General features: G+C 41.0%; 1 protein-coding gene across 1 annotated transcript; it reads right to left on the minus strand.

Annotated features, from left to right (window-relative positions):
* Positions 1 to 596: 596 nt before the first annotated feature.
* On the minus strand, positions 597 to 11,593 carry stxbp3 (syntaxin binding protein 3). The gene is made up of 19 exons (XM_030726991.1): positions 11,515 to 11,593; positions 9,834 to 9,883; positions 9,569 to 9,650; positions 9,302 to 9,378; positions 9,101 to 9,173; positions 8,896 to 8,996; positions 8,011 to 8,156; positions 7,528 to 7,621; positions 7,175 to 7,299; positions 6,961 to 7,059; positions 6,821 to 6,878; positions 6,641 to 6,706; positions 6,047 to 6,127; positions 4,920 to 5,055; positions 4,612 to 4,718; positions 4,422 to 4,520; positions 2,127 to 2,212; positions 1,454 to 1,602; positions 597 to 1,225 (listed from the first exon to the last, which is right to left on the minus strand). The coding sequence occupies exons 1-19, from the start codon at positions 11,558 to 11,560 to the stop codon at positions 1,122 to 1,124; spliced, it is 1,779 nt and encodes a 592-aa protein (XP_030582851.1). The 5' UTR covers positions 11,561 to 11,593; the 3' UTR covers positions 597 to 1,121.
* Positions 11,594 to 14,119: the final 2,526 nt, after the last annotated feature.

The raw sequence follows: 14,119 nt of genomic DNA on the forward strand, positions 1-14,119 counted from the left end.
TACTATCTTGTAATCTCTGCCTCAGTCCTGCTGCCTACAAGGATTAGGTATCAAAGTACATAGATGGTTGTAAAATGGAAAGTACTCTTCCTGAAACCTTTACAAAGAACATCATATATGATAACCACGATGAAAACAACAAAAAAGTAACAAGATTTGAGCTGCTTCTTCTCTTTCCATAAAATGTTCTTCCTGCAATGGCAGCCATTTTGGATTGGTAACAAAATAAAGTTCCCAACATGCCAGCCTGTCACATGACATATCCCCAGAAAGCCCAGGATGTCCTCTTTAAAGTACAACAGGATTTAACTGATTTTCTTTAAAAACTCAATAGATCTGCATGAAAATGTGAGGTCCACTACACAGGGCAAAAGTCAAAGGGCTGGGTCTCAGTAGGACTTGTGTGTGTGTTTATGTCACATCACACTGCTTTTTCTAACACTGATTTTCTAACAAACCATTCACCTGATGCAAACACCTGTTGTGCTGTAAACTTCCCCAGCTTGGATTTTAGGAAATCTCCTTTTGTTTTGTTTTATGCATTTTTACTAGTTATAGTTTTAGCTCCATCCAGTCCATAAATAAGGCAAAATTAACTCTTAAGAATTGAACCACTTCATCCATTTATTAGTCAGTTGTTCAAGGAAAACGTAAATACTCAGTGTTAAAAATACTTTTCAGAAGCCAGTAAGCATTTATAGACAGAAGTGAAACAGTCAAAATGGCACAGTGGGGGCTCAGTGCTTACATACGCTATATACATCAGCAATTCTGTTTCTCTACGTTTCTTAGAAGCCTTTCAACTTGTAACTTTTTTTTTTTTACATGACAAACAGGCAGGTTGGATCATCTTTACACAAAATTCTGTTAGTAGGATGAGGTCAATTAGTTTTTAATATTATCTATATATTCAAATCACAATGTCATCATCAGATCATATTCTGAGCTCCTCATCCCTCCCATTACAAACATGGAGTTGGTTTGAAAAGATATAAAAATGACTATAAAGGAAATTCCCTTCAGATTTCCACTGAGGAAGCTGAGCTGAGTGTGCTGTGCTGAGTGATATGGGGTGTAAAGAAACAGGGGGTTTCCGGGGAAATGTTGGGTGGGCAAACTTCTTAAATGTTGTGCTCGTCCTCTATTGTAAAGCTTTCCATGGGGCCTTTGCTCAGAGACTTGATGTCATCCAGGAGAATGGTGGGGGTCAAAATGTGGGAAGACCCTGGATAGGATAAATTGTAATTAGATCCCAAATGACATAAAATAAAAATCCTGTCATAATTCTGTCTGGCTCCAGTAGGGGGCATAAAACAGCTGGAAATAACAGCATATAGTATAGTAAGTGTAATTTTGTCTCTGCTCCAAACTAACATTTTCCCAGCATGTTGACCTTCTGAAAACTTGTCTGCTATGAAGAAAGGCCCTGGTGTTTTCTTGCATTAATGCTCACCTATGATGACCTCACAGGATTTCACTGCCTTGGTGACCTCATAGGCACAGCGCATCTCAGAGCAGCTGATTCCTCCGATAACAAAGATGATGAGACGTGAGCCGGTCCGGCGGTCCTCCTGAGTGCTGGCTCTGTGTTTCTGCCGTGCACTGCGGAGCAGAGGAGTGGCATCAGAACTATTAACTGATAGAGCTTAGAGGAAAAAGCAGATGCTGCTTTGCAGTGCTGAGACAGGAAAATCAACCTCCACGCAAGAAAAACAGTAAGAGGGTGTGGATAGATTAACCCTTTAAATCCAAGAGGCAGGAATTTTCTGGCAATTATTTTATGGTTCAGCCTTTACAGGGTTAAAAAAAAAGCTGACGATGGTAGCACAACATACTAACAACACTCTTACACACACAACCTCTTTTAACAGACAAATGAAGAGAGTAAAACATGTACTTAACATTGCTAAACTGGATATTCTTCGGTTAGAAATAAAAAGCCAGCTGTCACTTTTGTATAATTAATAACAAAGAGAAATATACCCAGAATTCAAAGTATTCAGACAGAAAACAGTACACTCTTCATGTAACTTTGTTAATGGAACCAAGCCTTAAAAAAGACAGTCTGGAGCCAGTGTTGAAAACACCGCAGCCCCGTTCTAGCACGGTCACTCCCAAAAACCCCCCTGACAGCCCCAGAGCCGTTCCAGGCAGCAGGACACTCGGACTGGTGCGGCCACTCTTTGGTGTCCAGTTTGTTCTCTACGGCATCCTGGAAGAAACAGATGTTTTCATGAATCTGTCACTGTAACAATTATGTGACAAGGAGAGCCGATCTCTTCTGCAAGGTGTTAAGGTGTCCTACCAACATTTAATTTATATACACAAAGCCCCTTCTTATAAATGTTAAGCAAGTATTAGGACCAAAATATTCAGCAAGTTGTTCTTTGACCCTCATGAGCATACTTCAGAATTCAGTTTTCTTCATATTTGAAACAAACATGTGACCTCATCAATGACATAAAAACAGTCAGTTTGTAAACAGCAACAAAAAGGAAACAGCTTTATGTGGGTGACAACAACTTAATTAACAGAAGAACAAATAATTCAGGTGCCAAGTGCAGGTGTGGTTCTTTCACTGTGGGAAGACAACACAACTACATGGTGATTCTGATGCTGACAACAAAATGCATTAGTACATTCCAAAACACAGGTTACTGATTGAGAAACAACTGTCAAACTTTCCTCTGTCTCAAATAGTTCATTTTCAGCTGTGCGTCTAAATTTTTGTATTGTGCAGCTTTATACTGATGAATCCTCGAGACGAGCAGTTGGGCTTTAGCTTATTTTACGCAGGCTTTCTGCTGCCACACATCAAATCAATCTGTTTTCTGCTGTCAGAGGAAATATTTTAACCACATTTTACAGGAAACCAGGTGCTCAGGTGGTGAAGAGAACTGAAAAATCTTTTTGTCAGATAATAACAGGAAATGTAAGTGAAGATGAGAAGAAACAAAAGAGCTCATTCACATTCTTAAACTGTATTATAATCTCATTTAATCTCTCTCTCTCTCTCACACACACACACACACACACACACACACACACACACACACACACACAGTACGATTATTAAAAAATTATCCCATTGTTTGTTAAGAGCTTCCTCTTTATTGGAAACTCTCCATATGATTAACACATGGATTTACTGAGATTCAGTAAAATGGTGAGTTTGGGGGGGGGGGATACTTTCACCTCTCAGCTCTACACCCATTTCTGAGAAATGGCCTTGGCAGCAGCAGAGATTTAGGAGCAAATATATATTTTCCTTTCATGATTCATGGCTGAGAGCTCATATGACTTACCAGACTGAAAAGAAACAGCCACCAGCGAACTTAACCATGACAGCACAACTATAACCTTTTATATCAACATGTTTAAAATCCAGTCACGACACTAGTGTATCAGTACAGATAGAAACAGAATGATCATCCTTAAACAACAAGGCAACACAAAATTAATGCCTTGTTGTGCCTTAGACTTGCTAAAATGGAGAAAACGGTACAGAACAACGCAAACATGTGACACAGCTTATCAGATTATCCGAACCTGATAACCTCCTTTTGTTCTGCTTTCACAGTTCACTGAAACTATGAACAATGAAATAGATGAAGTTACATAAAGTTAGATAAAGTCTGGGAAGGCGCAAACAGCAACCACAACTAGGATGAAAAATGAAGCCAGTGCGGAAGTGCCAAACACTGCAGTTCAGCTAATGCCCGCTCAAGGCTGGGTCCAAAAGCAAGCCAGCGTTTCATAGACTCCCCATGTTAACATGCCCAATATGAGCAATAAAATTAACATGTTTACAGCCTGATGCAAGAACTGCTTTTGGCTACGGATAATTTCATTCTTTATAAACAACTGTACAGCCAGGTAACTTTGTTAACTTTGTTGTCACCCATTTGTATTTGCTGAGGCTCAACGCTTTGATTGACAGGTGTTGACAGACCTAATTCCCACCAATGAACAGGAGCCTCTTAACCCCGTGTGTGACGCTGATGCCTCACAGAGCAGCTTTAACTGAATTGTCTAATGTGTAATGCAGCCTGAAGAGCGCTACAACCCATCCAAGAAGTTTCTGCTTCAGTTGTGTTGCGTGAAAAACTAGTATTTTATTACTTAGCAATAATTAACAGCTATCTGAATCTTCATTGCAGATGTACAGTTTACGGTTTATGGAGCTGGCTAACCATTCTCTAATCTAAATATGGCTACTTATGGTTTACAACAAACACAAAAATGCAAGGTGGTGGCCACTAATACTGAGGCTTAATAATGCAGTGTCCAGAAACCAATAAATGATGTCACAGTGGCTCCGTCCAACTTTTATATACAGTCTAATTTCAAAGCTCTGTGTGTGCATCAAAGTAAGGGGATAAACAATCCAGAATACCACATGGTTAACTGCTATCACTGACCTCCATCACATCTTTTATCACAGGGGTCCATCTCGAAAGGCTGTACGTCTCATCCTGGTTACGATCCCGTCGGGTTGGTTTACGAGAGAAGAAACTAGGCTGGAAAGAAAAGTACATGAATGACCAAAGAAGAAACCCTGTGTGAAATAAAAATTAAAACACTGAATCAAACTATGTTTTCTCAAACTACCGTTGTGATGATGGGCACACCCAGTTCTTTCCAGTTCTGGATGAACTCCGGTTCTCCCTCGATCTTCACATGTTCAATAAGTTTGTGTAAGTTCTCTTCTGTTGTTCCTGTTTACACACAATAAACAACCAAAAAAACAAAAAAGACAGACGGGCAAATTAGCACTTCAGCCTTTTAGTCAAAACAATTCTTCATGAGGATCTGATAACAGAGCACAAACATGCTGTAAACTGGGTATCAGTTTACAGCATGTCTTCAAGGCAAAACACTGCTTAACAGAATAGAGAGATTGGAGAAGGCTGGTGTACCGTTGAGGCTGAAGATGTAGAGCAGCACAGCTCTGATCTTGTCATATTTACTGTATGGGTTCAGCAGCACAGGCAGCAGAGTCCTCATGGGATCTTTCACCTTCACCCCATCCACATCTGAACCCACTGCAAGGTCCTGCACAGAAACATCCAGCATATTCTACGTGGTTCAGCTGGCACACTCCTCCAAATCTCTGACTAGAAGGTCACACTCACATATATATATATATATATATATATATATATATATATATATATATATATATTAGGGGTGGGACTTTAACGCGTTAATTTCGATTAATTAATTACGGGGAAATTAAAGCGTTAAAAAATTTAACGCATTTTAATCGCACTTTGCACCGTGGAACGTTTCTCAGTGCGCGAGTTCCAGGCATACAGATTATATCGACGCACAATGTCCAAATTAGGGGCCGCATCCTGCGAAGGACCCGCCCACGTCTTTCGTAGCCCACGAAGACTGCAAAGGCCGGAAGTGAGCGGCTCGCCTTCATATCAGCTGCCGTCACCTCTGCATAGCTCATGTCGCCTAGCAACCGTGAGTGTGAAGCACAGCTGTGTAAAAGCAGCTGGTTAAATGGAGAATGAACTTTTTCTCCTTTTTGTGGTTTAATTTTAAGTCTTTGATTCAAAATAAGCTGTTAAAACAAGCATAACACATTTCAACATCAAGGAATACAGCTGAGCGTATGATTAATTTTCAACTATATTAAGTGAGACATTAATGTTTAATAAAACTATCCAGTTATGATGCTTAACTTTAATTTTAGGAGTTTGCTTATCACAGGAGCACTTCCACCTTTTGTTGGTCTGTGTAGCAGACTGGTGGGAAAATAAACAAAATTTTGAAGTTTAAGCTTATGTATATTGATTCATTCATCAACTAAACTTAAATTAATATTTATCATGTCAAATATTGAAATGCGATTAAAATGCGATTAATTTCGATTAATTAATTACAAAGCTTGTAATTAATTCGATTAATTTTTTTAATCGAGTCCCACCCCTAATATATATATATATATATATATATATATATATATATATATATATAAAACAATACTCAAAGGGAGCGACCGCCACATCCTGATAACAGAGCACAAACAGACCTGCTCAGCTTTGCAGAGTTTCTCCACATTTTCTCCGTAATGTTTCATGCAGTCCTCAGCCAGCTGGAGATGAATCGTTTTCTACAGTTCAGACAGAAAACGGAACACAACAGTAAGAGCAGACTCCTCTGTTTCAATCTGTTTAACTGCTAAAAGCATTAAATATAAACCCTTTATGATGATAACAGGTTGTGGAGGCACCAAACCCAACCACAACATAATGATCGCATAGCCCTATAATAAGAGGGATGAGGTAACTGATGTAAGTTTTCTTTGTCTTAAATCCAAATAGCAAGACACGACCCTGGAGAAATTTCTGGTTAAATTTCCAACTTAAGATGAATTGATTACTTCAAAGCAAGTTCAGTTATCACTACAAAATTTTTAATAGGGCCCCTGAGTGGCTTAGTGGTGAAGCCGGCGACCACATACACATGCTGCGTTGCAGTGCGGGTTCGCGTCCCAGCCCATCGCCAATTTGCCCGCGTGTCTTCCCCTGTATCTTTCCCCCATTTCCTGTCTCTCTCCACTGTCGATAAAAGCCGCTGTGGCCAAAAAACGCAAAAAAAACAAAACAAAAATTTTACTACATACCTCAGTCATCTGTTTACGGAATGCAGGCATCTTCTTCATCATTTGAGCCAAATTGCTAATTGTGATCTGGGTTTAAAAAAAAAAAAAAAAAGATAAATTAACAAATTAAATGTTTGCCTAAGACATGCTTTTAAAAAGACACAGTTAAAGGATGACATAAACAGAAACCACAGCATGTACCTTCCCATCTGGCTGTTTCTTGCTCGCAGATATCTCCTTTAACATCTTGGGAATTTGCCTGTTGTAGGGAAACAACAGGGTTGAGCTGAGGGCGCCAACAACCAGAAAAAGATATCGACCTTCTGATTTTGCACACTTACTCTGACACCTCGGCGATGTGCTTGTGCCTCAGCTTGACCCAGAGCATGTCATCCTCATTCAGTTTTGCCTGCTTCTCTGAGCCATCTCTAGACTTGTACCTGCCACAAAATTACCCAGACAATTGATTTCTAGTCTGTCATATGGGCCCGACAGTATGGAGCAGTAAGCACATCATTTATAGTACAGGGAGATCCAGCAGAGAAAGACTATTACTTATAGGTGTCGTTCTTGATGTCAATGAGGTCGTAGGCCATGGCCTGGTAGGTCAGCTCGTGCAGGATGGGGCTCACAGGGTCAAAACCTCTTTCCAGTATCAGCAACTGGGCCTGGGTCTTTTCCTTTTTTTTTGGGGGGGGGGGGGCGCAATAACATTAACACTGCATTATATATAAAAACTGTGCAAACTTTTCAAATCTGTGGCCTGCTTGAAGCAAAGTGGGAATATTTCATTCTTTCATGTGATCCTCTGTAGAAGAAAATAATACAGTATTTTCAAGGTCCTATTTACACCCAGGGCTAAGACCTTGTTTATCCTGACAACATGCTTTGTTCAGCAGGCCTCTCACCTTTTTCTTGCCACTGTCATCCAGCTCATAGTGCCTGGCCAGCCTGTTGTCCACCATCTCTGCAAGGATTCTGGCATTATCCATGTTGCTGTCTCTAGTTATGATATAAATTTTTTTTTTCCATGAGTCAAGTTAAGGTTGAGGTTAAGGTTGCAGTGATAGCAGTAGCAGTTAATCCAGCAATTATAAAACAGAAAAGATACACACAGCTCCTGCTTGACTTTACTTCTAAATTAAATACTTTCATTTATGAGGTGCTTTGAGCAAATAAATTTCCCCACTAATTCTTTTTACACACAGCTATTTCTCCTAAGAGGGAACCTTTTTCACTTCATGTGCACTCTGTTTAAGAAACAAGTGACACCTACCCTTTGTTTGCTAACGCTTCCAACCATAAATAGGGAACTTATTCGAAGTTATTCTCACTCTGCGCTGGGCCTCAGGTGTGCTGTAACCTAAGAAACTAAATCTTCTCTAGCTTACTTCTTATATCGGATCCCCGGGTACTCGTCCAATGTGGCACAGAGCGTGACAAGCTGGTCTGCCAGCATCTCCAGTGTCTTCCTTTTGTCCTGACTTTTGGGACTGTAGATGCTTCGGAAAGCTCCGGGATTACCACAGGTGAAAACCTTAAAAGTGTTAAATATCACAGTGTAAACAACAACTGTCCTCTCAGTTAATGATCTGCTTGTAAGCTTATAGTAAAACAGCACACAGATCATTTTCAATTCCTCGCAGTTTCTCCAACTCCAGGCTACAATACAAAAAATTTCTGCCTGTGCGTGTCTGAAAACTGCTCCTAGATCTTCAGCAGTTGAGCAACCAAACCTGGTACACAGGTATATCTTAGGCCCCTGAAGGTTCTCATCTATATCAGAAATTATGACATCATCATGTTGCCTAAATACTACCCAGCAACAGGTTGAAATGACCCATTTCCAGTATTTATACACATATACAACCTATACCAACATATACAATGCATTGTATCATTTTTATTTCACAACATCTGATTTATATTCACAAAAGCTGATGAGGTGCTGTCCCCAAGCCACCAGGATAACATAGTTTGCTAAATTATATAAATGCTATATCAAGCAAAAATGTGAAAGTACTTTCAAAACTACAGCAAATACTCTCTTCAAGATCTCAACACCCATTCAGGATTCACTGAGTTTTTCTACTAAGAGAAAAAAAAAAAAAAATTTTCTCTCACTGGAAACATGGCCTAGAACATCCTATAACAGGGAAACGTCCCTCAGTTAACAGGCAAGTACACAGCCTGTGTGGAAATTTGGATAAAAAGAGGAAGCGGACTATTACAAAATAAACTAAAAAAAGCACAGACTTGGTAAACTGAACACTTACTTGTGCCTCCTGAGGCATGAAGGAGATGTTTATTTCCTTACAGACGCGTATGTACTTTGCACAGTACAGCTTCATGTTTTTGAACAGGTCATCGGGGCAGTCTGCGGGACCAAAAAGATTTCAGTGACCATTATGATCGTGACAGTTTAATGTCTGTTATTTTGCTGATGAAGCAGATTCAAGCAGCAACACATAAGTTACTTACAGTCAGTGAAATAGACGTACGCTGCTTTGTATTTGGGTTTGGTCTTGAAATCGGCTATAAAGGCCTCCACACACTATGAAAAGCAGAAATTACAACAGAGTCTGACAGCAATATCTTAAAAAAATGTCATAGAAACTGAAAGCAGAAACAAAAACTTGAATTCAATTCCAATATGACCATCACAGGTTTATAATGGCAAACCTTAGATGTAGGTGTCATAAAGTAGATGGCCTTCATTTCTGGAACAGGCTCTCTGCTTTTGTACAGATCCTCCACAACTAAATAAACAGGATATTTATGTCAAATGGTAGCTACAGACACACACACACACACACACACACACACACACACACACACACACACACACACACACACACACACACACACACACACATATATAAACACACAGTTAATTTCAAGTATTGCTTTATGATATAAAAACAAATGCAATGGCATCATTCCACCCACTTGTTATTTTCTCTGCCATCAGATCGGACATTTTGCAGCATGTTGAGAGGAGTTTGGTGGTGAAGGGGTCCAGAATTAATATCTGTAAAGAAGGCAAAGTGAAATTGCCCTGTTAATTATGAATAACACAGTAATATGTTGCAAGACTATTTATTATTAAGACAAAATGTATGAGTAAAAATCAATCATATCAAAGTTGACTTTGTAACTTGGAACTTGTCCTTTCATGCAAGTACAGTACTAAGCACATGGTGGATTGTCCTACCTTCCATATTTCAGATTTTCTGCAGTCTGCAATAATTGTGTCTTGTATTCCTGTAAGGGGCAAATAACATGACAGCATGACTAAGATCAGAAAACAGTTATTGTTCATGAGTTCACTATTTAAGCTGTATCTTACTTCAAGTGTTAAAACATCTGCGCTGAACAGAAACTCATGTGATTAGAAATGCAAATATCCATTGTTTAGATAAGACACTGATTAAATGCCTCCCACCTGACCATCTCAGATTTGACATCTTTGTCTGCTGGACATAAATGTGAGTATTTTAAAAATTTACCACCACAAACTTTGGATATAATATTAATGGAAACTTGCTCTTTCTACAAAAATTCACCTGGATTTGCTACATGGGCTCATACCTGGGGAATATCACACTTAAGTTGGCTTATTGTTTTTTTTTTTTAATAACTGTCAAACCTTCACCTGATTTGGACTGTACTTTGCATATGTGAAGCTGTAAATCAAATATCTGTCCCCTACCTGCAAGTTATGGTTTCTACAGTCCTTCAAATCTGCTGTCAGAGATTCAAACAGCGAAATATTTAGGGAATTCAAGCATCCATCGTGCTACATTAACTTGAGCTGCACTCCCAAGATCCTGAATCACAGAGCCACACCCTAAAAAAATTAAAGGACCAAGCTCAAGTAGTTTTCTAGATAATGGAATTTTAAAACCACCTGTCAAAAAAATACCTCAAACGTCATCCCTTGAATTTTTTTGTTTTTATTTTCGTGACAACTAATGACAGCAGGGTCCTAAAGTTCAGCATAATTCCTCCTAATAGGAAATTTTTTCAGGCAAATCTGAGATGGTCATGTGGGATTTCTTTTTTTTTTTTGGAATGACCCTTTCAACCAACTACAGTACATACTCAATGCCAAGGTTCTTTAAGCTTTCACGAGTGGAAGTAAACTGTCAGGGTTGTAACATTACCGAAGCATATTCTGTTTCTGTTTGACGTTTACCCTGTTATTATAGTACACCTGACTGACACCACCCTCATGAATTTAGGATCTGCTGTTCTGGGATTTTATGGTCATTTTGTAGCCTGTATTTTGTGATGTGGTAATTTGAATCATCCGTCCATATTCCCATTCAGGGTCGCATGAAGGTTGGAGCGGTCACAGGGATAACGATACATGTCAGCATCAACAAAGAATCTACTCTGTTGGACTGCTTTAGTTTTAGCTGCTTGTTTAACCCCAAACCAGCCTTCTTGGTGACAAAGCCATAACCATTAAGAGCAATGCAAACGTAATGCAGAGGAGAAAACAGACCACGACTACGACAGAAATCGGACGTCAAGTATATATCGAGCAGCATAAATGAGGTGCGGCTGTAGACATGAAGTGACCTCATGCCCGGCTACTCCCATAAAATAGCACCCTAAATAAGCTCGAACAATGGGCCGTATCGTTGTGACAAACAAGCGGGGCAACTGTTAATTAAAGTTTAGTCTGCTGCTGTTTTCTCTATCGATTCTTCTCCGTTACTTTTTTGTAAATTTCCGCTGCAAAGAAACAGCTCAATGAAACTGTTCGCTGTCATTCAAGAGGAAAACGTTTGCTAAAACAGCTCATAGTTTACGGATTTTCACATTATAAACAGCTGTTACGCTGTTTTATAAGCGCAGTAAATACTCTCCTGTTGGAGTGAACTTACTTTTCCAAACTATCCTTTTTAGCCCGTGCTCCGAGCCCGCTGCCATCTTGTTTTTTTTTTTTCCTCTGTGCCTCTTCCTGTCAAGACAAACTCTGACGTCATACGCGTCAGCAAGTGTGCGACGGAGTGAGTTGTAGTTTTTTAGTGCTGAAATGCTGGATAGATAGATAGATAGATGGCGTCAGCAGATGCTGAGGCACATAGTGCGCAGAGGTTGCCAGTTTTCTGCAGTCAATCACTACAGACCTCCAAACTTCATGTGGCCTTCAGATTAACTCAAGAACAGGGCAGAAAGCTTCATGGAATGGGTTTCCATGAGTGAGCAGCTGCATCCAAGCCTTACATCACCAAGCACAATGCAAAGGATTGGATGCAGTGGTGTAAAGCACACCACCACGGGCTCTTGAGCAGTGAAGACGTGTTTTCTGGATTTATGAATAACACTTCTCCATCTGGCAACCCAGTAGATGAGTGTGGGTTTGGCAGTTGCCAGGAGAAAAGTACTTGTCTGCATCGTGCCAAGAGTAAAGTTTGGTGGAGGAGGATTATGGTGTGGAATTGTTTTTCAGGAGTTGGGCTTGGCCCCTTAGTTCCAGTGAAAGGAACTCTTAATGCTTCAGCATACCAAGACATTTTGGACAATTTCGTGCTCCCAACTTTGTGGGAACGGTTTGGGGATGTCCCCTTCCTGTTCCAACATGACTGTGCACCAGTGCACAAAGCAAGGACCATAAAGACATGGATGAGTGTGATTGGTGTGGATAAACTTGACTGGCTTGCACAGAGTCCCAACCTCAACCTGATAGAACACCTTTGGGATGAATTAGAGCAGAGACCGTGAGCCAGGACTTCTCATCCAACATCAGTGCCTGATCTCACAAATGTGCTTCTGGAAGAATGGTCAAAAATTACCATAAAGACACTCCTAAATCCTTATGGAAAGCCTTCCTAGAAGAGTTTATGCTGTTATAGCTCCAAAGGGTGTGCTGACATATTAAATCTTATGGATTAAGAACGGGATGTCACTCAAGTTCATATAAGATAAGATAAGATAAGATAGTGTTTATTTGTCACATGCACAGTTATACACAGTACAATGCACAGTGAAATGTATTTTGTACCTGCAACCTTATATACACACACATATAAATAAGAAGAATAAAAATAAAAAAAAGTAATTCACACTATACACTATACTCTATATACTATACACTATACACACTTTTTAAATTATAATATTTACACTGTGCAATAATGGTCCAGTTAGGGCTCAGAGTTGAGCAGACGGATGGCTTGTGGGTAAAAACTCTTCTTCAACCTTTCAGTCTTAGTCGTCAGGCAGCGGTAACGCCGGCCTGATGGGAGCAGGGAGAAGAGAGAGTGTCCGGGGTGGCTGGGCTGTTTTAGGATCTTCATGGCCCTCAGCCTGCACTGCTTGGTGTAAATGTCCTGCAGGTTGGGGAGGGTGGTTCTGATGGTCCGTTCAGCTGAACGAACCACCCTTTTTAGGGCCATGAAGTCCTGCTTGGTGCAGTTTCCCATCCAGGTGGTGATGCTCCCACGCATGATGCTCTCAATGGTGCAGGTGTAAAAGTTCCTGAGCACCTTGAGTGGGAGCTTGAAGTCTCTCAGCCGCCTGAGGAGGTAGAGACGCTGTCTGGCCTTCTTCACAGTGATGTTTATGTGATGAGTCCAGGACAGGTCCTGTGAGATGGTCACTCCCAGGTATTTGAAGGTGTCCACTCTTTCCACCTCAGCACCACTGATGACAAGTGGATGGTAGTCCCTCTGCTGCTTCCTGCTGAAGTCCACGATCAGTTCCTTTGTTTTGCTGACGTTGAGCAGGAGGTGGTTCTCCTGGCACCAGTTCTCCAGGCGGGAGACCTCTCTCCTGTAGGCTGTCTCCTCATTGTGAGAGATTAGTCCCACAACAGCAGTGTCGTCAGCAAACTTGATGATGACGTTGGACTCTGACGTGGCCTCGCAGTCATGGGTGTACAGTGAGTACAGCAGAGGGCTGAGCACACAGCCTTGGGGGGATCCAGTGTTGAGGGTGAGGGAGGATGAGGTGAGGTGACCCACTCGTACCACCTGTGGTCTGCTGGTCAGGAAGCTGTGAACCCACCTGCACAGGGATGGGCCCAGGCCCAGGTCCAGCAGCTTAGAGACCAGCCTGGAGGGAACTATGGTGTTGAATGCTGAGCTGTAATCTACAAACAGCACTCTCACATAGTTCCCCTTACCAGTGTCTATGTGTGAAAGGGTCTTGTGGAGGAGGAAGGATATGGCGTCGTCTGTGGATCTGTCTGGCCGGTATGCAAACTGTAGTGGGTCGAGGGTGGTGGGCAGTGAGGAGGTGATGAATGTCTTGATGAGTCTCTCAAAACACTTCATCACCACAGAGGTGAGTGCTATGGGCCTGAAGTCATTGGGGCTGCTGGGGTGTGGTTTCTTTGGGACAGGGACTATGATGGACTTTTTAAAGCAGGTGGGAATCACACACAGTTTCAGTGAGAGGTTGAATATCACTGTAAACACAGGTGCCAGCTGGTCAGCGCAGGTCTTAAGGACACGTCCACTAATACCGTCTGGTCCAGCCGCTTTC

This window comes from Archocentrus centrarchus, chromosome 4 (genome assembly GCF_007364275.1).
Source record: "Archocentrus centrarchus isolate MPI-CPG fArcCen1 chromosome 4, fArcCen1, whole genome shotgun sequence".
Classification (NCBI taxonomy): domain Eukaryota; kingdom Metazoa; phylum Chordata; class Actinopteri; order Cichliformes; family Cichlidae; genus Archocentrus; species Archocentrus centrarchus.